Source organism: Oncorhynchus nerka, linkage group LG22 (assembly GCF_034236695.1).
Source record: "Oncorhynchus nerka isolate Pitt River linkage group LG22, Oner_Uvic_2.0, whole genome shotgun sequence".
NCBI classification, from domain to species: domain Eukaryota; kingdom Metazoa; phylum Chordata; class Actinopteri; order Salmoniformes; family Salmonidae; genus Oncorhynchus; species Oncorhynchus nerka.
The window spans coordinates 70,800,299-70,826,151 of record NC_088417.1 but is presented as its reverse complement, the minus strand read 5'-3'; the positions used below and the strand labels follow the sequence as shown (position 1 = coordinate 70,826,151).

Below are 25,853 nucleotides of genomic sequence, written 5' to 3'. Positions count from 1 at the left end.
CAGTCTCCGCCCCCCCCCCTCCCCCTCCTTCTCCCCGCAAACACACACACACGCACACACACATCTCTCTGCCATCAGCCTGCTGCAGTTTCCATGCAGATGTCGCCAGTCAAAGGTTGGTCTTATGGATCACCTAATTGTGACGTCGCCATCACCAACAGCAAGGTTAAACATGGGAGAGAAATGGAGTGATGGAGGGGGGAATAGCCTTCCCCTCTTTTCTCGCTGACAGAGTAATCACGCTGCTAAGAAGACAGCAGCACAACCGTTTGTTTGTCTCTGGCTGAGACTGACGCTAAGGCTCCTTGTGTTTGTCACCATCGTCTCTAGCTCTAGAACACGGCTCTTTTTCCTCCCTTCCTTGTCCTTCCCTAGTCTTTCTGCTCTTACATTATGGTTCAAGATCCCTTAACCAACCCAACAGAAACAAGGATGATGAAAGTATTCTTTATAGAAAGGCCTAAATATATCTATGTTTCAAACACATTTGTCTTGGGATTTGTTCTATGGCGCCCTGATGCTAGTTCACAACACCTGTTCAGGGGGAGAGAGACAGAGAGTCATTAGTCTCCATCTCTTTCCTGATCTAACGAGCTCTATCGTGACAGATACGCTGAGTCACCGTCAGACTGACGGGGATGTAGGCTACTGAGAGTGCAGTGTTGATCTCTCCACTCACAACCTAACCTGTAAGCTTGAGGTTGGGCTTAGTCCCGCTAAGGTGAGGACCCTCGCTTTCCTATCATGTCATAAAGTTAGAACGTTCTCCTTGGGCTCCTCCTCCAGATGTTCTCCTATATCACCTTGTGTATCATATCTATATCACAGACACCTTGTGTGTCCATCTGTCTGTCCAGATGTAGGTGTAGCATTCATCTGATATCGCTGGAAAAAAACAACATCCTAATGTCACTAAAACGCACACTCTCTACTCTCCGATCACCACTGACACCTTCCCTTTGACCCACTGATAAATACAATTTTAGGTAGATATGTACATTAAGGCAGAGTAAAGTGATTAGGCATCAGGATAGATAATAAGAAGAGTAAAATAAAGATCAGGGCCTCCAAAACATCCAGTCCACAGAAATCTCTAAATGCTAATTAATGTGTGGCTCCTTCCATGATTAGCCCATGTTGCGCTGATAGCTAATCTGTATCTTGGACGGGGGCCACGTGTGACCTGGCAGGGCTCCAGATCTTTCTGGTGCTGCTGGGGTCTGGAGGCTGTAAGAAGAGTCCACCACAACTACCAACATCTTTCTCCTCCCTGGAAGATACAGTACATGTGCCAAACTGCAGCAGCACCTATGGAGCCCTCGCTCACTGTTTATCAAAGACTAAGCTGCACTTAGTCCCCCTCTCTCCCTCACACCGGCTCAGAGCTCTAATCGTTCCCAGCCCCGGCCTAGAGTTTAATAAGGAACAAATTGTGGTTATTCATGAGCAAACAGCCACAGTGCAGAGGTGGGAGTTTGATCAGTGCAGGGAATGTGGTGGTGGTGGGGGAGATAAGAGAATGAATATATCTGTCTAGGTCTGGGAGCGGAGCAGGGGAAGGCTGACAAAGGCTGTTGGAATCTAGCTAACCACATATGGATCTGCATTACATTATTTATCAACACTCACAAATGCTCACTGAGTGTCTACGACAGTGTCAGGATCTTCATAGGATCTTTCAAACTTAAATAAGTGCATGGATAATAAAATATGAGGGACATTTTGGCTCTCCATGTGGCTTGGCTGGCTAAGGGGAGCATGCTTCCCCTCCTCTCTCCTCCCTCACCACCATGCTTATCACGTTGTGTTCACACTGCCCTGCGCACAACTGCCTCTCTCCCGTCATGATCCCCTAATGCTTAGTGACAGCCGCAGCCAGATTCATGTGCACAGGTATCGATTTTCCTCCCTATTTCTTTGTGTAACCCTTTATTTATCCCGTTATTTCTCCTGCTAAGGCCCCTGCCACTAGGTGTGGTGGGAGAACCAGCCGGGAGCCTGTGAGAGGAGGAGGAGAATGCTGGTTACACCAGAGACACTCACTACCATGCTCACTATACAGCACACCATTTATTTCTATTTCTCTATTTGATTTTTGCAGGGAGTGAGTGCTCTGCTCCAGAATACATTCAACCTTAGTTTGAGCCGTGTGTGTGTGTGTGTGTCTGCGGACTGTACGTCTGTACAAACACTCAATCCTCCACAGGCCACCTGACCCATTTTCGGTGTGAATAACAATACTCCAGCCAATCATAGAGAGGAGGAATGACGAGCGCTCGAAAAAGACTCTCCATCCGGCCTGTCACGCATCAGAGTCCAAACCCTGCCTGTCGACAGAGAGAGAGAGAGAGACCTTCACCTCACCCCACCCTCCTCCTCCAACATGGCTATGGCTTCCAGAAACACGGCCATGTTAGTCCCTTCTTCCCCCTTTCCTCCCCTCCATCCCTCCCTCCCTCCCTTCTCTCTCTCTGTCTCCATCACACAGAGACCAGTAAAACCATTATCCCTCCTCTGCCTCAGCCCCAGCTTCAGCCCCCTTCTCAAGGCTGTGCTGCATTCACCAATGCTTACGCTGCATCTATACTGTTTTACCATAGAGCAAACCAACAGTGGGTGTGCTATACTGTATGAATGCTGCAATTTACACTCAACACACCATAACACCTGATACCTGTAGTCTATAGTTATATGAGAAATGATTCCTTCCAATTTAATTTTCTCTTCAGTCCTCAAAAAGGCAACATCAATACAGCTGAATTACTATTGACTTTTTCCCTCTACAAATGTTGATCTAATACTTAAAGGGATAGTTCACACAAATACAAAAAATGCATAGGATACCTTAACCTGTAAGCAGTCTATTTACAAGGTATGACAGAAATCTATGCATTGGTTTTATTTCCCTGGCACTGTTTCCAAATGCTAAAGTTTTAGCATTTGTGGCACAAATCCCATTCAATTCATGGGACCGATATTATAATTTTTTGCTCACTATGTCCAAATAATCCGAAAGTATCTAAAATTAATTGTGACGCTTAACAAAGTCACTTACAGATGATTTGAACATGATGCACGAAAAACGCAAATATCGGTCCCATGACTTGAATGGGATTTGTACGACAAATACTAAATGCTAAATTGGATTTGTGCCACAAATGCATTTGGAAACAGTGCCAGGGAAACTAAACCAAAGCTTGGATTTCTGTCATTCATTTGTTTTCCTATAAAAGTTTTGAGCTTATCTTGCAACCGTTTGTGGTCGATGGTGGCAGATTGTGGTAAATTGTGTCATTCTGGCAACAATGGCTGACAGTTATATAACGTACCATAGAATCCTGCGGCACCAGGCAAGCTGTGCAGCAGAAGAAAATAATTAAAGGAAGAACCACTATACCTTGTCCACAGACTGCTTCCAGTGTAAGGAAAGCGATGCGTCATTTTGTAATTTGGATGAACTATCCCTTTTACTTTCGAATAGCTACAAAAATGCTGAGTTTTACACCCATTTACATGCATGTATGACATCAAACTTTCATTGGTGATATCCACATTTGCTCCAACGCAATACAAAATGTTAAAATCAATGGTGTACAGAAAGTAATATTGATAGTATATATTCTGTGATAAAATCATCGGCCCCATTTCAGAGAGGACTGTTTACAAACACCGACCATATACTCCCAGTCGAGTCTTTTTCTTCCCCATTGAAAAAGAGCCAACATTTTTGTTTATTTTGTATTATACAGAAATCAAAAACCATGTTGAAAACTGCTGTGTTATACAATGTATGTCAAACCAGGTCAAAAATCCCAATCTAAAGTTTGCAATGCTCCCACGTAAGGAAATAGTGGCTGTGAGGAGAGACCTGTGGCTTCAGGCTATTCAGAGTGGGAGAGTGGTAAATTGTGGGACCAGGTGTCCAAGTACACGTAACGTAAGCTATGTGTGTAAAACATTTCATCACACGTTAGATATTTAACTTGTTTAGTACAGCCACTCAAAAAGTATAGACTACTAATCGCTGTCCATGGTGCTGAAATTGTGGCATGTCTATGCGGCTGTCTGTAGAATTGATGATAGGCTTTCTGTGGTGCCACTGCCAGGGCATGTAGCCTAAAGGTTTGCTTTAGACAATGGATACATTTTTATTGGTAAGCCTATTTGGTCATAATTTTCTCATGTTAAGGATAACATTTCAAGAAGCTATATACGATGTAGCAATGCTGACATTTAGACTGCTGGCTGCTGGCAATAATGTCAATACTTGTTCCGTAATTAAAGTTGGAAAATCAAACAATGCTAATTGTAAAATGGCATACTAAAACCACCTCCAAATAATACAGCCAGTCTAACCTGAAAATACTAGCTTATTGTTTCATTATGCAGTGTAGCATACTATCTATAGCTAAATACAGTATTAAGCTGCTACAATAAACTTTTTAATAACAATTACACATCAAATAACCTAACAATTATCCTGAAGTATTCTCTCCCTGTGTCTCGTTTTCTCTTTGTTTCTCTAAGAAAAATGTTTATCTGTGTCTGTAAATGTCTCTCTCTCTTTTTCTACGTAGAGGGCTATAGAAGCTAGAGTACGCGAGTACGTCACCTTGCATTTTTATGTGCAAATGTTTTCACCACGGCCCGTAGGCCTAGGTTGTGGGCCCAACAGTTTTCTATACTAAGTATTGACAAGCCAGACAATCTTTCCTGAGACATGCGTTATACTCTATGTACATTGCGCTGCACACGATTTAAACTTAGTCTTGAATGATGCTTGCCAAGATATACCAGAGATAAAGGGACTGTTGATATTGCAACCACACAAAGCCAGTTCACCAGTATGAATGACATTGCGAACCGATTTTTTTGAACTGTTGTCCGCTAAAGGTGATAATCTGTTATGGTTGTCCAATATCCAGACGACCTGTCCCCAGGGCTTCCTATACAAGTAATCTCTTTCCAGCAATGAAGGATAATGAGAGGGCCAATTAAAGATGTTGCAGAACTGCTGTATTTGAAGCACCACTCCTTTCTGCCCAGTTTCCCTGATGTTGCTACTGCAATCAAGCTGTTTTTACCATCCCTGTAACCATCCCTGAGATCGTTTTCTAAAATAAACTCATAAAGAACTACCTAAGAAGCATTGGGCTGTCAGTCTGATATGTGCTTTTAAACACCTGAGTAAGCTCCACTCATTGCACTGGTGGCGTTGTAGCCTTGACCACGGCACTTGTTCACGATACCCCCTTACTTTTAATAATTTATTTTTCAAGGCCTGAGTCAGTCACTTTCTTGAAACCCAATAAACAAACAATTAGCTTCCTAGTACATATGGAAATTAAAAAGATTTATGAATTACATTTTGGAGGGTTACTGTAAAACGATTTTTAAAACACAAAATAGACCTCGATGGGCCCAAGAGCTCGTGGGCCCCCCTGCCTTGCGGGGTCTGCAGGGGTGTCCGGTATTCCAGTGCTAGTGCAATTATAAAAGCAGCACAATGAGGGAAGAACAACAATATTACGTTTTTCTACGTGCCAAGAAAGTTCTGGAGCAGGCAATGTTGAAATCATCTTTAGACATGTTGTACTTTTCCTAAATGTAGTTTTGAAATGGACTAAAACAAGTAGACAACAACAAAATTGCGTTTTGTTACCAAGGTTCAGGTTTTTTCGGGGTTACCAAGGTAATTACAGGTTGCTTTCCCAAAGGTGGGCAGGGCTAAGACATTCTAGCTAATACCAACTGAGAGTACTGTAAAGCTGACACCATAGAGAGAGCGAGAGAGAGAGAGAGAGAGAGAGAGAGAGAGAGAGAGAGAAAAGAAAACACCAGCCCATGAACACATGATGATGGTGGCCTGGCTTTTGATAAAACAATTGATATTTACTTCACAGTGACCACCAGCCCGGAGGCACACATGACTGACTGGCTGGCCACTAAACAACTTGAAAATGGCTGGAAAATGGCAATGAAACATGAGTGATAAACTGTGAAATCCACCAGATAGATAGGCAACAGTGTTGAACTTCCAACCAGAAGAACAAATCAGGGAAGCTTGGATGAATATCAATAAGACAGGAATAAGAACAATATGAATATTATGTTGTTGCTGAACACCATTATATCACATAGTGTGTATTCTGAAAGAGAACAGCTCTTTTGGGTAGCTGATTCAACAATAAATGTTACACATTCAGGTATAACACATATAGTCAATGACCCGTATATACTGATGGTATGAGGATGGTACAAAGTCATTGGTGGTACAAATGACTTCCCATGTCATAATGTACCTTATCACTTTGCTCCTAAATACAAGGACAGGGAGTGACCATGGCATGTTTGTGTGTGTGTGTGTGTATGTGTGTGTGTGTGTGTGTGTGTGTGTGTGTGTGTGTGTGTGTGTGTGTGTGTGTGTGTGTGTGTGTGTGTGTGTGTGTGTGTGTGTGTGTGTGTGTGTGTGTGTGTGTGTGAGAGAATGGGGGGTGGATAGGTGGAGCAGAAAAGGGCAATGTGATGTGATGGCCGATAGCCCTGGTTTGTGGCTCGTGTGTGGAATGAGAAGGAGTGTGTAGAGTGTGTGCGTGTGTGCCTCTCTGCAGTGCTGGGGGCCGGCCCCACTCGTGCTGAATGCAGAGCAGGCCAGATCAGGCCATGGCAAATCACTACAAGGCCCTCCTCAGTGACTGCAGCACAGCACAGCACAGCCCTCAGTCTGCACCTGGGGAATGGAGAACACTGCTTGGGCTGTCTCTCTCTCTGTGAGTCAACAGAAACAGAATCAGCAACCCAACCCCAACATGACACAAACATACCTAATATGCTATTGATGGAGAATAAGTATTTGGGTTTGTTTCAACAATATAATCTCAATTAATAGAATATCAATCTAATGTTTATTACTGGATGCAACAAAAATAGTTTTTTTGATTTTGTCAGAGGCTATCAATGCAACAAGCATACTTTCTTTCAACATGAGAAGCTATTTTGAGGTTTTGGTTAAATGCAACCATTAGTGTCATCAGCATAGTAGCTATAGGATGAGCTTTGTACTATTGGGCATATTTCATAATATCCCTTGTCTTAAGTCTTATTCACAAACAGTGAAGGGAAGCCGACTGAACCCATGAGGAGGATTCCTAAAATGGTTCCCGGAAGAACACAATCCATAAGACAGTTGCAGATGCAAGGAACCCTTCACCATGGGAATGAAAACATTTCAGAGCTTTGAACGCAGAACAACACATCACTGGATTCATCCTGCATTGTGCTGTAGCAGCCTGCCACGCGGCAGAGCAGCGGAAAAGATACACGTGTGGGTGTCATTGCTTCATCCCCAGCCATATCTTCACCCATATCTTAGTGACAATCAGCTGCTTATCAGAGGAGGGGACCATGTAGCTATAGACACAAATGAATGGGATATGTGTTACGACCGTCGTTGAATGAGTGAGACCAAAGCGCAGCGTGGAAAGTGTTCATCGTACTTTATTAATGTAAACAAACGTAAAGCTCTGTAGTGCTAAACAGCAACTATACAAAGACAAGACAAACTAGGGAGGAAAACAGGCTGCCTAAGTATGATTCCCAATCAGAGACAACGATAGACAGCTGCCTCTGATTGGGAACCCTACCCGGCCAACAAAGAAATAGAAAACTAGAATACCCAAATCACAACCTGACCTAACCAAGTAGAGAAATAAAAAGTCTCTCTAAGGTCAGGGCATGACAATATGGGCATCATTTTTTACTTCAAATCATTGCTGTAATTCCTGCCACTCGATCATCACCCTACCAGTTTTTCTTTCCATCTAAAATGATGTTACCATATTGTTTTGAACCATGTAATGCCAAATGTTCAGTGTAATGATACATCAATTACATTCACCAGTGGTCACCAACGCTGAGCCTGGAGAGCTATATGGTGTACAGGTTGTTGTTCCTGCCCTGCGTTAACCATCTGGTTTAACAAGTCAAGGTCCTGAAGAGCAGTACTGTTGTGTACTGTAAGACAGTGCTGGGCTGCAACAAAAGCCTGCACACCTAGTAGCTAACCATTTCCAGGGATTATCTATGACCACTGACAAAGACAATGCACTTACTGCACTGCAACGTCTAGTGACTGTCTTCTTGATTGTGTGTATTTTTCACACTTTTCACACTTTTCATATTAGACCGTCATTCCACGCATGCAGACACTGGAGCTCTTTGAGTGGTGCGTTGTTAGGTTCTGCACAGCAACCCATCCTAAAGTAGGCTTAACCCCAGTGAGACTTACAGAGGGATGGTTAGATGGGGCCTGCTGCCTGCTTCATGGTACACCTCTCCAATAGAAATACTATCATCCATAATTCATACTACCAGAGACAGAAAAACTTTATTTTATGAAGTTTTTCGAGTCTAAGTGTTGATATTGTCTTCTATTTTTTTTACTCATTAAACATTTAAAAGGTGGGCTTTGGCGGCCCCTAGAAAACAAGAGTAGGGCATGGTCATCTGCCTAAAGCCATCAGGCAGCATGGATACCACGCATGCACGCAGACACACACATGCACACACACACACACATGCACGCACACATGGACACGCACACACATTATTTCACACACGCAGACTATTTAAGTTGCACTTGATATGCGTGAGTCATGAAGAATGGGGAGGATGGACAGTGGGTGCATGTGTTGAGAAATTAATAAAGACTATTTGCTGCTAGATTCATAGACTTCCGTCATCTATTATTTAGCATGGAGAAGAGCACTGGATTGGTGGCGGCTACATCTTTCTGACAGCGTGTACATTTTGATTTTAACAGCACAAAGTAAACATTTTGTTTTGATAGTGAAGTTCACATAGGACAGCAAGGAAAAATACCCATTTAGACTTGCATATGAAAATGATTGCATTGCGTCCTTACAGTACATCAATCGAATGGATTATATGACAAGTCTTAGAATACAGTCAAGTATTAAGTCTAGGGAAAAAAAATACTTGACATTATGAAACGTATGTATTCCATAAACCATAACCGCATATCCTCTCAGCTCCAAAACGTCCTCCCGGCAAATCCATTTATGGACGATTAAGAGATTGATATAGCTTTCAACATGGTTGCTTTCGCCTCAGCGGACAAATTGTGAAAGATCAACAAAAAAGAAACCGCTGCATTTGCCCTCCATCCAAAAGTCAAAACGACATTATCTTTGTCTATTGAGTTTGTTAAATGCCCCACATAAAATGAATTTGCCCCCGGGGTCTAGGAAACAATCGAGTAGACGAGCGTCCCATTTAAGCAATTTGAATGATCAAACTGTGCAACGCGTACCATGCAATGGCCCCCATCACCAGAGAACTAGGTCAATAGCACTGAGGCTAAGTGACACCACAGGGCTGCCATGCCCTCCTCCTTGCTCTCGTGGAAGACTCTCGCCCAGCCAGGTCAGCAGGGAAATAGGGCCAGTCTGTCATGAGGTCAGACAGACATGGACACAAGATAACGCAACAGGCTGGTTGCATGGCTGGAACAGGGACAAGGGGCATGGGCACTAGTCTACTAGTCTAGCCTGACCTCACAAGGCCTTGCAGACAGACAGGGCCTTGCAGACAGACAGGGCATAGCACATGCACACATCCCTGGGGTCAAAACGCTATCTCAAACCTATGGCCTTCCTTTCTTGCAGTGTGATACTCATTTACCAGATTCTTTTCATTTTAATTGGATTTTTTTACATACATTTCTCTGTATACATTACAGTAGCGATTAGAGAGCAGAGACTTACTCTGGATGTTGATTGACACTGTGTCTTTTTCCCAGGACACAACGGTGATGTAGGCCTCCACTGAGGCTGGGATAATGCACTTGAACACTGCCACATTGCCTCTCATGGCTTTCTGGTCCTCCACGCGGACCGTGTAGGGCTCTCGTAGAACTGAAAGAGATGGGGGGAATACAGACAAATGTTCTTGTTGAAAAACAGAAGAAATTACACAAGAAATGACACTGATGAACGAATTGACTTTTATTTTCCTGTTTTGTCAAAATATTTGGTAAGTCTATATATTTTGTTCCTTTTCTTAATTCGCTGCTTTGCTCACACTCTCAACCCAATGTGATGTCTGTGGTTCACGTTGTACATTTCCAGCTGAAAGGCTGAGCTTGTGGTCACTAGTCACCCAAGCAATATATCCCCACTTAGTGACCAACAAGCTTCTGGTCAACTTCTTCACAGCCATACTGTCTGCAGCCCTAACTCCCACCTCTGTAATCAACAGTTCATTTCCAGAACCACACTGACCACTAACCACTACATGGTCCAGGGCACAAGACTAAATAGAACAGTATTATATTGTATTGTTATGGTCCATGGTCAATTCAGTTTCATCTCTTAAACTGACTGAACTGAAATGGAATCAACCCCAGCCTTGGCATTGCCCCTATACTGTAAATAAACAACCATACTGTGAAGTATAGGCATAAACCAACTAGATAGACAACTCACCAGCCTTAATATGGACATCTTGGCTCCTGATTTTCCCTGAGGGGTTCTCCGCTGTGCAATAGTAGGTGTTGTCATGTATGAGGTTGCTGAAGCTGGAGGGGTTGAAGTGGAAGATCTGAAGGGTGCCATTTGGGTGCACGTGGCGGATCCCGGGGACATCGTAGATCTCCTCTCCGGTGGCCAGGTACCAGCGCAGCGAGGCGGGGGGCACGCTCGCGGCGGGACAGGGCACCGAGGTCCCTGTGGTGCTGGCAAACACTACCTCTTGCACAGATGCATTGACAAAATATAAGCTGGAACGTAAATCTTCACTGAAAACTGCAAAGCAAACAGAGGAGAGGAGAGGGGGAATGTTAGTCATTGATTGTGTGTAGGTTTTCTTCTCAACCAATGTTCAGCCTTTAGCCACCTTTGATTTATACCACTATATCCCTGATCCTAATTCATGTGAAGAAAAAATACTGAGCCCATTTATGTTTTTTTTTCATCCTTATTTGAATGGTATTTTTATGAGGGTTGTTTTACAATGTAACATTCTGAGTTTTAGAAAAAAAACTGAAACAAAAAAAGAACAATCAATGAATGGCTTGAAGGATCCAGAAGAACCAGTCTCCATCTTAACAATGTTGGCCATTGTGCTATTTTTCTAAACTAAAACCTCTGAAAGCCTAGTCAGCAGAGCTTTTAAATCAAGTTTTTGTATTGGAATAGACAGAGATCCACTATGCATTTATCTTTAAGGTTTCTTATATTGTACTAGACTTTAGGTCTGTGGTGGTATAATGGTTTTGTGATCTGACGACATGGCCAAAGTGCTGTTTTTAACTGCTGTTTTTAACTGCAGTGAGGATTGGAGAAAGGAGAGTTGTTCAGTATTAAGAGGCATTGCAGAGGAGCTGAGGGAGAGGAGAGGAACTTGGAGGGCCAGCATACCACCAGACCTGATTACAAACACAGTGCATCATGGGAAACTGCGGCTAGAAGGCTGCTCATGGAGGGCTGAGCCACCAACCCCCCTAAGAAACGTGCTGTGTGTGTGGGTGGATGCTGCTACTCCACCATACCATACCACACCCCTACAACCCAATACTGCACCAATCTTTTATGAGCTTCACACTTAGAAAAAAAGGGTTTTCCTATGGGCTGTCCCCATAGGAGAACCCTTTCAAGAACCCTTTTATGGGGACTGCCGAAGAACCCTTTTGGAACCCTTTTTTCCAAGAGTGTAGTGTGGTGTGCTGCATAGGCAGGCACTGAGGCTTCTGGGAAATCAGAGATACTAGACAAGCACTCCATGTAACCGAGTGTCAACATAGGCTTCGGGATAAGTACATGAACAATCTACTTCTTATATGGCCGTTGGTTTGTTAAATGGATTATTATTGTACAGTTGAAGTCAGAAGTTTACATACACTTAGGTTGAAGTCATTACAACTCATTTTTCAACCACTCCACAAATTTCTTGTTAACAAACTATAGTTTTGGCGAGTCGGTTAGGACATCTACTTTGTGACACAAGTCATTTTTCCAACAATTGTTTACAGACAGATTATTTCACTTATAATTCACTGTATCACAATTCCAATGGGTCAGAAGTTTACATGCACTAAGTTGACTGTGCCTTTAAACAGCTTGGAAAATTCCAGAAAGTAATGTCATGGCTTTAGAAGCTTCTGATAGGCTAATTAACAGCATTTGTGTCAATTGGAGGTGTACCTGTTGATGTATTTCAAGGCCTACCTTCAAACTCAGTGCCTCTTTGCTTGACATAATAGGAAAATCAAAAGATATAAGCCAAGACCTCAGAAAAAAAGTCTGGTTCATCCTTGGGAGCAATTTCCAAACGCCTGAAGGTACCACGTTCATCTGTACAAACAATAATACAAAAGTATAAACACCATGGGACCACCCAGCCGTCATACTGCTCAGGAAAGAGACGCGTTCTGTCTCCTAGAGATTAACGTACTTTGGTGCAAAAAGTGCAAATCAATCCCAGAACAACAGAAGATCCTGGAGGAAACAAGTTTTTAAAAAGTTTGACCCAAGTTAAACAATTTAAAGGCAATGCTCCCAAATACTAATTGAGTGTATGTAAACTTCTCACCCACTGGGAATGTGATGAAAGACATAAAAGCTGAAATAAATCATTCTCTCTACTATTATTATGACATTTCACATTCTTAAAATAAAGTGGTGATCCTAATTTTTACTAGGATTAAATGTCAGGAATTGTGAAAAACTGAGTTTAAATGTATTTGGCTAAGGTGTATGTAAAGACACCTGAAACCCCACCTCTTTCAGGAATACCTAGGATAGGATAAAGTAATCCTTCTCACCCCCCCCCTTAAAAGATTTAGATGCACTATTGTAAAGTGGCTGTTCCACTGGATGTCTTAAGGTGAACGCACCAATTTGTAAGTCGCTCTGGATAAGAGCGTCTGCTAAATGACTTAAATGTAATGTAAATGTAAACTTCCGACTTAAACTGTATATGAAACAAACTGTTGAGAACAATACCAAACCTGTATTTTTCTTAAAAGCGAATAGATTGGATTTGTTGTTGTACATTTGTCATCTCATCACAGTTTGTAATGACTTAATTAGGTATACAGTCATTTTCCAGACTTCCTACAACCTGCCTGTGACTTGTGGCCTAAAGCTGCTACTGTTGTCACTGTAACCAGCCTACCTGTTGGTGTGTGCTCCTACACTCCCTGACATGTCACTACCCAACCTGCCTGCCTGTGATGGCTGCCAAACCCCCTCCCCTGGTAACAAACATGTTATCACTTCATAAAATCATAACAAGAGTTCCAAACTCCACCAACCGCTTTCACCTAATCAGGTATAACATATAGCCTACAAACACTTGCACATGCATGTAGGTTGTGCAGATATCTCTGAGGCCCACAATCATACTGGCGTGATTTTTAATTTTACTTTTTATTTTATTTCACCTTTATTTAACCAGGTAGGCCAGTTGAGAACAAGTTCTCATTTACAACTGTGACCTGGCCAAGATAAAGCAAAGCAGTGCGACAAAAACAACAACACAGAGTTACACATAAACAAACATACAGTCAATAACACAAAATAAAAGAAAAATAGAAAAATCTATGTACAGTGTGTGAAAATGTGGAAAAGTAGAGATATTGGCAATAAATAGGCCATAGAGGTGAACATAATTACAATATAGCATTAATACTGGAGTGAAAGATGTGCAGATGATGCTGTGCAAGTAGGGATACTGGGGTGCAAAAGAGCAAGAGGGTACGTAATAATATGGGGATGAGGTAGTTGGGTATGCTATTTACAGATTGGCTGTGTACAGGTAAAGTGATCGGTAAGCTGCTCTGACAGCTGATGCTTCAAGTTAGAGAGGGAGATATAATACTCCAGCTTCATAGATTTTTGCAATTAGCAACAGAGAACTGGAAGGAAAGGCGGACAAAGGAAGTGTTGTGGATGACCAGTGAGATACAGTATACCTGCTGGAGCGCATGCTATGGGTGGGTGTTGCTATGGTGACCAGTGAGCTAAGATAAGGTGGGGCTTTACCTAGCAAAGACTTATAGATGACCTGGAGCCAGTGGGTTTGGTGATGGATATGTAATGAGGGCCAGCCAACGAGAGCATACAGGTCGCAGTGATGGGTAATATATGGGACTTTAGTGATAAAACGGATGGCACTGTGATAGACTACATCCGGTTTGCTGAGTAGAGTACTGGGGGTTATTTTGGAAATGAAATCGCCGAAGTCAAGGATTGGTAGGATAGTCAGTTTTGTTTGGCAGCATGAGAGAAGGAGACTTTGTTGCGAAATAGGAATCCAATTCTAGATTTAATTTTGGATTGGAGATGCTTAATGTGAGTCTGGAAGGAGAGTTTACAGTCTAACCAGACACCTAGGTATTTGTAGTTGTCCACATATTCTAGGTCAGATCCGTACAGAGTAGTGATGTTAATCAGGCGGGAGGATGCAGGCAGCAATCGGTTGAAGAACATGCACTTAGTTTTACTAGCTTTTAAAAGCAATTGGAGGCCATGGAAGGAGTGTTTTATGGCATTGAAGCTCGATTGTGATTTTGATGCCATTTCCGGTCACAACTTGCAGACTTGTTTACGTGTTGCTGTGCGTTTTGTTGCAAACCTTACTTTGCTACTTACTTGCTTTGCTACCTAACAACTTTACGGTTTTTACTTTTTAATTACCGTTTATATTTTTGGTTTTTCCCTCAACTTATTTTTTTCATTCAACTTTTTCACTCGGGACGCTTTATCTGGACATGGTTAGTCAGGACCTCCAACAGCCGGAGCTAAGTAGTAACATTAACATGATTCCTTCTAATTGCAGTCGCTGTTCTCATAATATTCAGGAGAATGAGAATGATCGCCTTATGGCAAGGAGAGCTGTGCTACAATCGTTAGGCAAGGGTAATTTCAGTGTAGGAAAGGATGAAACAGCGTCTGTGCCACCAGTAAGTACAGATAGTAACGTTAGTATAAATCCCCTCGCACGGTCCCCGCAGCCGGACAACTTTCTCACAGTTTCTGGAGGGAAATGCTGTAGGAATGCTCAACCGGTGTCGCTCATTCAGCCGACAGAAACTTTCAACCGGTTTTCCCCATTAAGCAATGAGTCGGAGTCAGAGGCCGAGCCTTCTCTTGTCTCTACTCCTCCCGTTACGGGGTCTGAGACGCCGAAGCTTCCCACCATTAGCTCTGACAAATTGAAAACTCTAGTCATTGGTGACTCCATGACCCGCAGTATTAGACTTAAAACGAATCATCCAGCGATCATACACTGTTTACCAGGGGGCAGGGCTACCGACGTTAAGGCTAATCTGAAGATGGTGCTGGCTAAAGCTAAAACTGGCGAGTGTAGAAAGTATAGAGATATTGTTATCCACGTCGGCACCAACGATGTTAGGATGAAACAGTCAGAGGTCACCAAGCGCAACGTAGCTTCAGCGTGTAAATCAGCTAGAAAGATGTGTCGGCATCGAGTAATTGTCTCTGGCCCCCTCCCATTTATGGGGAGTGATGAGCTCTACAGCAGTCTCACAACTCAATTGCTGGTTGAAAACTGTTTTCTGACCCTCCCAAAAGATAGAATTTGTAGATAATTTGCCCTCTTTCTGGGACTCACCCACAAACAGGACCAAGCCTGACCTGCTGAGGAGTGACAGACTCCATCCTAGCTGGAGGGGTGCTCTCATCTTATCTACCAACATAGACAGGGCTCTAACTCCTCTAGCTCCACAATGAAATAGGGTGCAGGTCAGGCAGCAGGCTGTCAGCCAGCCTGCCAGCATAGTGAATTCTGCCACTAGCACAGTCAGTGTAGTCAGCTCAGCTATCCCCATTGAGACCGTGTCTGTGCCTCGACCTAGGTTGGGCAAAACTAAACATGGCGGTGTTCGCCTTAGCAATCTCACTAGGATAAAGACCTCCTCCATTCCTGTCATTATTGAAAGAGATCATGATACCTCACATCTCAAAATAGGGCTACTTAATGTTAGATCCCTTACTTCAAAGGCAATTATAGTCAATGAACTAATCACTGATCATAATCTTGATGTGATTGGTCTGACTGAAACATGGCTTAAGCCTGATGAATTTACTGTGTTAAATGAGGCCTCACCTCCTGGCTACACTAGTGGCCATATCCCCTGTGCATCCCGCAAAGGCGGAGGTGTTGCTAACATTTACGATAGCAAATTTCAATTTACAAAAAAAAAAAGAAGTTTTCGTCTTTTGAGTTTCTAGTCATGAAATCTATGCAGCCTACTCAATCACTTTTTATAGCTACTGTTTTCAGGCCTCCTGGGCCATATACAGCGTTCCTCATTGAGTTAACTGAATTCCTATCGGACCTTGTAGTCATAGCAGATAATATTCTAATCTTTGGTGACTTTAATATTCACATGGAAAAGTCCACAGACCCACTCCAAAAGGCTTTCGGAGCCATCATCGACTCAGTGGGTTTTGTCCAACATGTCTCTGGACCTACTCACTGTCACAGTCATACTCTGGACCTAGTTTTGTCCCATGGAATAAATGTTGTGGATCTTAATGTTTTTCCTCATAATCCTGGACTATCGGACCACCATTTTATTACGTTTGCAATTGCAACAAATAATCTGCTCAGACCCCAACCAAGGAACATCAAAAGTCGTGCTATAATTCACAGACAACACAAAGATTCCTTGATGTCCTTCCAGACTCCCTCTGTCTGCCCAAGGATGTCAGAGGACAAAAATAAGTTAACCACCTAACTGAGGAACTCAATTTAACCTTGCGCAATACCCTAGATGCAGTTGCACCCCTAAAAACTAATATAATTTCTCATAAGAAACTAGCTCCCTGGTATACAGAAAATACCCGAGCTCTGAAGCAAGCTTCTAGAAAATTGGAACGGAAATGGCACCACACCAAACTGGAAGTCCTCCGACTAGCTTGGAAAGACAGTACCATGCAGTATCGAAGAGCCCTTACTGCTGCTCGATCATCCTATTTTTCCAACTTAATTGAGGAAAATAAGAACAACCCGAAATTCCTTTTTGATACTGTCGCAAAGCTAACTAAAAAGCAGCATTCCCCAAAAGAGGATGGCTTCACTTCAGCAGTAATAAATTCATGAACTTCTTTGAGGAAAAGATCATGATTATGAGAAAGCAAATTACGGACTCCTATTCCTTCAAAGCTCAGTTGTCCTGAGTCTGCACAAGTCTGCCAGGACCTAGGATCAAGAGAGACACTCAAGTGTTTTAGTACTATATCGCTTGACACAATGATGAAAATAATCATGGCCTCTAAACCTTCAAGCTGCATACTGGACCCTATTCCATCTAAACTACTGAAAGAGCTGCTTCCTGTGCTTGGCCCTCCTATGTTGAACATAATAAACGGCTCTCTATCCACCGGATGTGTACCAAACTCACTAAAAGTGGCAGTAATAAAGCCTCTCTTGAAAAAGCCAAACTTGACCCAGAAAATATTAAAAACTATCGGCCTGTATCGAATCTTCCATTCCTCTCAAATTTTTTAGAAAAGGCTGTCACTGCCTTCCTGAAGACAAACAATGCATAGGAAATGCTTCAGTCTGGTTTTAGACCCCATCATAGCACTGAGACTGCACTTATGAAGGTGGTAAATTACATTTTAATGGCATCAGACCGAGGCTCTGCATCTGTCCTCGTGAGCACACAACTAAGCACTAAATAAAGTTAAGTTAGTGCTAAATACGACTGCTAGAATCTTGACTAGAACCCCAAAAATGTATCATATTACTCCAGTGCTAGCCTCCCTACACTGGCTTCCTGTCAAGGCAAGGGCTGATTTCAAGGTTTTACTGCTAACCTACAAAGCATTACATGGGCTTGCTCCTACCTATCTCTCTGATTTGGACCTGCCGTGCATACCTACACGTACGCTACGGTCACAAGACGCAGGCCTCCTAATTGTCCCTAGAATTTCTAAGCAAACAGCTGGAGGCAGGGCTATCTCCTATAGAGCTCCATTTTTATGGAATGGTCTGCCGACCCATGTGTGAGACGCAAACTCGGTCTCAACCTTTAAGTCTTTACTGAAGACTCATTTCTTCAGTGGGTAATATGATTGAGTGTAGTCTGGCCCAGGAGTGTGAAGGTGAACGGAAAGGCTCTGGAGCAACGAACCGCCTTTGCTGTCTCTGCCTGGCCGGTTCCCCTCTTTCCACTGAGATTCTCTGCCTCTAACCCTATTACAGGGGCTGAGTCACTGGCTTGCTAGGGCTCTTTCATACCGTCCCTACTTGAGTGGGTTGAGTCACTGATGTGATCTTCCTGTCTGGGTTGGCGCACCCCCTTGGGTTGTGCCGTGGCGGAGATCTTTGTGGGTTATACTCGGCCTTGTCTCAGGATGGTAAGTGCTTTGGCAAAGTGGGTGGGGTTATATCCTTCCTGTTTGGCCCTGTCCGAGGGTGTCATCGGATGGGGCCACAGTGTATCCTGACCCCTTTCTGTCTCAGCCTCCAGTATTTATGCTGCAGTAGTTTATGTGTCGGGGGGCTAGGGTCAGTTTGTTATATCTGGAGTACTTCTCCTGTCCTATCCGGTGTCCTGTGTGAATTTAAGTATGCTCTCTCTAATTCTCTCTTTCTCTCTTTCTTTCTCTTTCTCTCTCTCTCTGAGGACCTGAGCCCTAGGACCATGCCTCAGGACTACCTGACATGATGACTCCTTGCTGTCCCCAGTCCACCTGGCCGTGCTGCTGCCCCAGTTTCAACTGTTCTGCCTGTGATTACTATTATTTGACCATGCTGGTCATTTATGAACATTTGAACATCTTGGCCATGTTCTGTTATAATCTCCACCCGGCACAGCCAGAAGAGGACTGGCCACCCCACATAGCCTGGTTCCTCTCTAGGTTTCTTCCTAGGTTTTGGCCTTTCTAGGGAGTTTTTCCTAGCCACCGTGCTTCTACACCTGCATTGCTTGCTGTTTGGGGTTTTAGGCTGGGTTTCTGTACAGCACTTTGAGATATCAGCTGATGTACGAAGGGCTATATAAATACATTTGATTTGATTGGATGTTTGTCCAAAGAAGGACCAGATGTATACAGAATGGTGTCGTCTGCGTAGAGGTGGATCAGAGAATCACCAGCAGAAAGACCGACATCATTGATATATACAGAGAAAAGAGTAGGCCCTAGAATTGAACCCTGTGTTACCCCCATAGAGATTACCAGAGGTTCGGACAACAGGCCCTCCGATTTGACACACTGAACTCTATCTGAGACGTAGTTGGTGAACTAGGCGAGGCAGTCATTTAAGAAGCCAAGGCTATTGAGTCTGCAGATAAGATTGTGGTGATTGACAGAGTCGAAAACCTTTGGTTAGGTTGATGAAGACGGTTGCACAGTACTGTCTTTTATCAATGGCGGTTATGATATTGTTTAGGACCTTGAGAGTGGCTGAGGTGCACCCATGACCAGATCGGAAACCAGATTGCATAGTGGAGAAGGTACGGTGGGATTCGAAATGGTCGGTGATCTGTTTATTAACTTGGCTTTCGAAGATTTTAGAAAGGCAGGGCAGGATGGATATAGGTCTATAACAGTTTGGGTCTAGAGTGTCTCCCCCTTTGAAGAGGGGGATAACCGCGGCAGCTTTCCAATCTTTGTCGATTTCAGACGATACGAAAGAGAGGTTGAATAAGCTAGTAATAGGGGTTGCAACAATTTCAACGGATAATTATAGAAAGAGAGGGTCCAGATTGTCTAGCCCAGCTGTTTTATAGGGATCCAGATTTTGCAGCTCTTTCAGAACATCAGCTGTTTGGGAAAGTTGCTGCAGGGGGTATTGAAATGTTGGCCGGGGTAGGGGTAGCCAGTAGGAAAGCATGGCCAGCCATGGAAAAATGCTTATTGAAATGATTGATAATCATAGATTTATCTGTGGTGATAGTGTTTCCTATACTCGGTAGATGGAAATTGAGATTAAAAATATACACAAAATATATACGAAGAAAAACGATATATACAAGGGACGGGACAAGACATCTTGGAATCATGTGCTTCCAACCCATTTTAAACATTGTGTTTTTAAGCTACGGACTTCTTTGTTGTTGCATTGGATTGCTGTCACAAACTCAACACTCCACACAGTTGTCATTGACTAGTTGGATATTCATTTCCCACTGAGCAAATGATTTCTGTAGTTATAGCATTCTTATAAATGCATTTTTTAAATCTGTGTTTTCTTGGTGGACATTATTTTTTAAATTGACATTTGTCAATAAAACTCATTAATGCAAGTGTTTATGTCAAATTGTTTTTGTGCTCTACTTTGTGTTCTCCTGGAAAGAAAATTGTAAAACACTTAAATGTGAGGCTAAATATGAGGGCAGAACAAGCAGATTAATGAAAGTAGTGAATTTCAGCTTTTTTACTGTGGGAATCCCTGGGACCAGATCTCACTTCACATTCACACATACCCAAATGCACAAGATTACTATTTGTACCTCAAAGTTACAGACATGAGGGAGCTCAAAATTTAATTGCAGGTGTTGTCATCAGTCATGGTCCTTTCTGTTTCTTATCGAAATCATATGATCATGAATTGTATTGAGACTTCCATAAGCAGGGAATGGGGAAGGGAAGTGCAAGAGTGCTCCATCCTTATGGACGTCTAGCACTGCACCATATTGATCGGCTAACAGGAAATCTTGAGACCCCAACATTAACAGACAGACACACACAGCCAAGTATCACATGGCTGATTGATCAGCGGCCTGAATAGCATAGTGTAGTAACTGCATGTTCCACAACACAGCCATGGACCAGAGGGGCAGGGGCCACACCCATTCTCTGCCTCTGCATCAGTCCTGAAGTGTGTGTGTGTGTGTCCTCATTGTATTTACCCCTATGGCTAACACACAGATCAATAGCTCTCAGCCCAGCTAAGCAGCTGCAGGTGGCTCATCATAGCATGAATACATGCTAAGAGTTAGCCTGAAGCTAAGCACTCATAAATATAAATACAACCAGCTCCATCATCAGCTATTACAATGGATGGACCCCTCTTAGCAGGACCACAGTCAGGGCAGTCAATACATACAGGTCCCAAAAGGTTTGTAGCTATTGTTTGGAGAATAAAGCCAGCCTCCTCTGTGCTTTGCAGGTTTTTAATGTGAACAAAGAGCCATCAAAGCTGAGTTCTGAGTGTGTTTGAAATGTGAAAAAGGGAGAGGCTGCCTCATGAGTGCTTTTGTCTCAATACGCCTTTTAACACACTCATGAAAAATGTAGCCCCTATTTCTGGGCGGCTGATTCCTTAAGACAGTGAAGCCATGACGGACACATGCAGGTGCTTCCAGAGCCCAGAGCCCAATGGAGGAGAGCAGAGAGATACTATAGAGAGAAAAAAACGTTTGTCAAGGAAAACCGTGAGGAAGAGTGGAGAGAGAAATGGAAAGCACTCAGACAATAACATGCAGGCAGTTATTAGCAGAGAGAGTGAGAAAGAGAGGGAGAGAGGCCACTAGGGAGGTCAGGGGCATTCTCCCACTCTCTCTGTTTGGCTCTCTTCCAGCAAATTCACACTCCTCCTCTTTTCTCTTCTCTCTGTCTCTCTCATCTCCACTCCATCCTGCTCTCTCTCCTCTCCTCTCATCTTCTCTTCTCTCGTTATCATCTCTCTCTCTCTGCCTCTTCCTTCCTTCCTTCTCTCTCTCCTTCTCTCCTTCCAGTTCCTCTGTAACCTTCAGCCCTCCTTCATGGTCAAGTGACCCTGTCTCTCACATCAAGGCTTGCTCAACCTGTACAGAGCAGGGGGACACAGGTGCAGGAAAGCAAACAACAAATAACAAAACAGTGCATCTCCCTCACACAGAGAGTAGAGTACACATTATGCCCTGGCCTGGCTGAAATGCCATTTATTTTCTTCTCTTGGACCTCCATGTATACCACACTGACTCGCAAACCAAATTACTGGAGAGGACAGTGGATAAGATGGTGATCTACCTACATCCTAAATACTTTCTGAGAACTTGTATGTACTGTAATTGTAGTTGTTTTGTTAACCTTTAACTGCAGTGGGCTAAATCAGGGTCATGCAGGGTGTTTCTTGGCAGTCTTAAACAAATCTACTTTCAAACAAAGGTACACACCTCACACACATGGTTATGGGCTTAAAGAAAGAAGACACCTATACCATGTCAAATATAGAGTAGAAATGTATTCCATTTTGAGTTTGCAGCCCAATATTACATGTTATATACTGTACATCACAGAAGACTGAAATATAACAAAACTGTTTGACATAGAAAAAAAATATTTTTATGTTTTGTTTCCGGCCATTTCCGGTCACAACTTGCAGAATTGTTTACGTGATGCTGTGCGTTTTGTGCGTTTTGTTGCCAACCTTGCTTTGCTACCTGACAACTTTACGGTTTTTACTTTTTTTTAATTGCCTGCATCATTTCCAATCCCCCATATATATTTTGGGTAAATATATATATATCCATACACACATGCATACATATACACATATATACATACACATACCTATATAGACATAGATACTTTTTAAAAGAATATACCTTTATTATTATTTCCCGCAAACCCCACCCATCCCCCAATTGGAGTAAACTAATAAACACTTCTGCTTTTACCTTCAATTTATACATCTTATACACATTTTACAGACACAGTCTACTTTACAATAGTTCTCTCTTGTTTGTTCTTAGTCCCTCTATTTCTGATGTCCATCCAGTTTGATTTCTATTTGTAACTATGTTATTTCACAAAAGTTCCGAACCTATATACATTTTACAGACCCTGTATGTTTTACATATTTTATCTTGCTATTAGTCCCACATCATCCATTTCGGATTTCTATTTGCCATATATTTTTCAAATGTGCTGTGATGCTTCACAAAATAATGGAACCTTCCTATTCTCATAGATTCTACAGATTGTAAATTAAAAAGAAACATTTTTGCTAAAATAATTATTATATTATTGATTGATTGATATGGCTTTTCAAATAACCCAGTATTGCTATCTGTAGCGTTAGTTCTAGGCAAATGTTGCAATTCTTCAGCCATTCCTGGACCTGTGACCAAAAACGAGCTACATATGGACAATACCAAAATAAATTATCTATTGACTCTGCCTCCTCACAGCAGAATCTGCAGAGCTGGGAAGATTGTATTCCCCATATATATAACATTCTGTTAGTTGCAAGAATTTTGTATAGTAATTTATATTGAAAAATTTGAAGTTTTGAATCCGGCGTTGTTTTGCGTATCAATTCATAAACCATGTGCCATGGAATGGGTACATCGAAAATCTCTTCCCAACTATTTTGCAATTTATATGGCACAGCTGTCAGTTCTTTGGTCCTTAAATGAAATTGGTATATGCTTTTATTTATCACACATTTCTTTAACCATTTATGTTCTTTAATACATGGCCGACATACAAGTTCCTTACTTTTTTCCCCTTCTACTTGCCTCTTCCATTTTTGTAGTAATGCTGCAAATAATTGGTTGTAATTTTGGGTAGAGCAGACATTTTTAACTTTTTAACTTTTTAATTACCATTTATATTTTTGGTTTTTCCCTCACTCAACTTTTTTTCATTAAACTTTTTCACTCCGGGCGCTTTATCTGGACGTGGTTCGTCAGGACCTCCAACAGCCAAAGCTTAGTAGTAACATTAACATGAGGCCTTCTAATTGCAGTCGCTGTACTCATAATATACAGGAGAATGATCGCCTTATGGCAAGGATAGCTGTGCTACAAGCCCAGCTTCAGACGCAATCGTTAGACAAGGGTAATTTCAGTGTCGGAAAGGATGAAACAGCGTCTGTGCCACCAGTAAGTACAGGTAGTAACGTTAGTATAAATCCCCTCGCACGGTCCCCGCAGCCGGACAACTTTCTCAAGGTTTCTGGAGGGAAATGCTGTAGGAACGCTCAACCGGTGTCGGCTCAACCGGCTTTCCCCATTAAGCAGCGAGTCGGAGTCAGAGGCTGAGCCTTCTCTTGTCTCTACTCCTCCCATTACGGGGTCTGAGGCGCCAAAGCTTCCCACCATTAGCTCTGACAAATTGAAAACTCTAGTCATTGGCGACTCCATTACCTGCAGTATTAGACTTAAAACGAATCATCCAGCAATCATACACTGTTTACCAGGGGGCAGGGCTACCGACATTAAGGCTAATCTGAAGATGGTGCTGGCTAAAGCAAAAACTGGCGAGTTTAGAGAGTATAGAGATATTGTTATCCACGTCGGCACCAACGATGTTAGGTTGAAACAGTCAGAGGTCACCAAGCGCAACATAGCTTCAGCGTGTAAATCAGCTAGAAAGATGTGTCGGCATCGAGTAATTGTCTCTGGCCCCCTCCCAGTTAGGGGGAGTGATGAGCTCTACAGCAGACTCTCACAACTCAATCGCTGGTTGAAAACTGTTTTCTGCCCCTCCCAAAAGATATAATTTGTAGATAATTGGCCCTCTTTCTGGGACTCACCCACAAACAGGACCAAGCCTGGCCTGCAGAGGAGTGAAGGACTCCATCCTAGCTGGAGGGGTGCTCTCATCTTATCTACGAACATAGACAGAGCTCTAACTCCCCTAGCTCCACAATGAAATGGGGTTCAGGCCAGACAGCAGGCTGTTCGCCAGCCTGCCAGCTTAGTGGAGTCTGCCACTAGCACAGTCAGTTTGGTCAGCTCAGCTATCCCCATTGAGACCGTGTCTGTGCCTCGACCTGGGTTGGGCAAAACTAAACATGGCGGAGTTCGCTTTAGCAATCTCACTAGGATAAAGACCTCCTCCATTCCTGTCATTATTGAAAGAGATCATGATACCTAACATCTCAAAATAGGGCTACTTAATGTTAAATCCCTTACTTCAAAGGCAATTATTGTCAATAATCACTGATCATAATCTTGATGTGATTGGCCTGACTGAAACATGGTTTAAGCCTGATGAATTTATTACTGTGTTAATTGAGGCCTCACCTCCTGGTTACACTAGTGACCATATCCCCTGTGCACCCCGCAAAGGCGGAGGTGTTGCTAACATTTACGATAGCAAATTTCAATTTACAAAAACATAAATGAAGTTTTCGTCTTTTGACATTCTAGTCATGAAATCTATGCAGTCTACTCAATCACTTTTTATAGATACTGTTTACAGGCCTCCTGGGCCATATACAGCATTCCTCATTGAGTTCCCTGAATTCCTATTGGACCTTGTAGTCATAGCAGATAATATTCTAATTTTTGGTGACATTGAAAAGTCCACAGACCCACTCCAAAAGACTTTCTGAGCCATCGTCGACTCAGTGGGTTTTGTCCAACATGTCTCTGGACCTACTCACTGTCGCAGTCATACTCTGGACCTAGTTTTGTCCCATGGAATAAATGTTGTGGATCTTAATGTTTTTCCTCATAATCCTGGACTATCGGACCACCATTTTATTACGTTTGCAATTGCAACAAATAATCTGCTCAGACCCCAACCAAGGAGCATCAAAAGTCGTGCTATAAATTCACAGACAACACAAAGATTCCTTGATGCCCTTCCAGATTCCCTCTGCCTGCCCAAAGACGTCAGAGGACAAAAATCAGTTAACCACCTAACTGAGGAACTCAATTTAACCTTGCGCAATACCCTAGATGCAGTTGCACCCCGAAAAACGAAAAACATTTCTCATAAGAAACTAGCTCCCTGGCATACAGAAAATACCCGAGCTCTGAAGCAAGCTTCCAGAAAATTGGAACGGAAATGGCGCCACACCAAACTGGAATTCTTCCAACTAGCTTGGAAAGACAGTACCGTGCAGTATCGAAGAGC

At 42.7% G+C, this 25,853-nt stretch overlaps 1 protein-coding gene across 1 annotated transcript in view; it reads right to left on the bottom strand.

Annotated features, from left to right (window-relative positions):
• The window catches only part of LOC115105584 (cell adhesion molecule DSCAM-like), a 153,831-nt gene that overhangs the window by 104,879 nt on the left and 23,099 nt on the right, over window positions 1-25,853 (bottom strand). The window contains exons 2-3 of the mRNA XM_065007353.1: window positions 10,506-10,823; window positions 9,786-9,935 (exon numbers count right to left, since the gene is read on the bottom strand). Coding sequence (XP_064863425.1) covers window positions 9,786-9,935; window positions 10,506-10,823 — 468 coding nt within the window. The remainder of the gene's footprint in view (window positions 1-9,785; window positions 9,936-10,505; window positions 10,824-25,853) is intronic.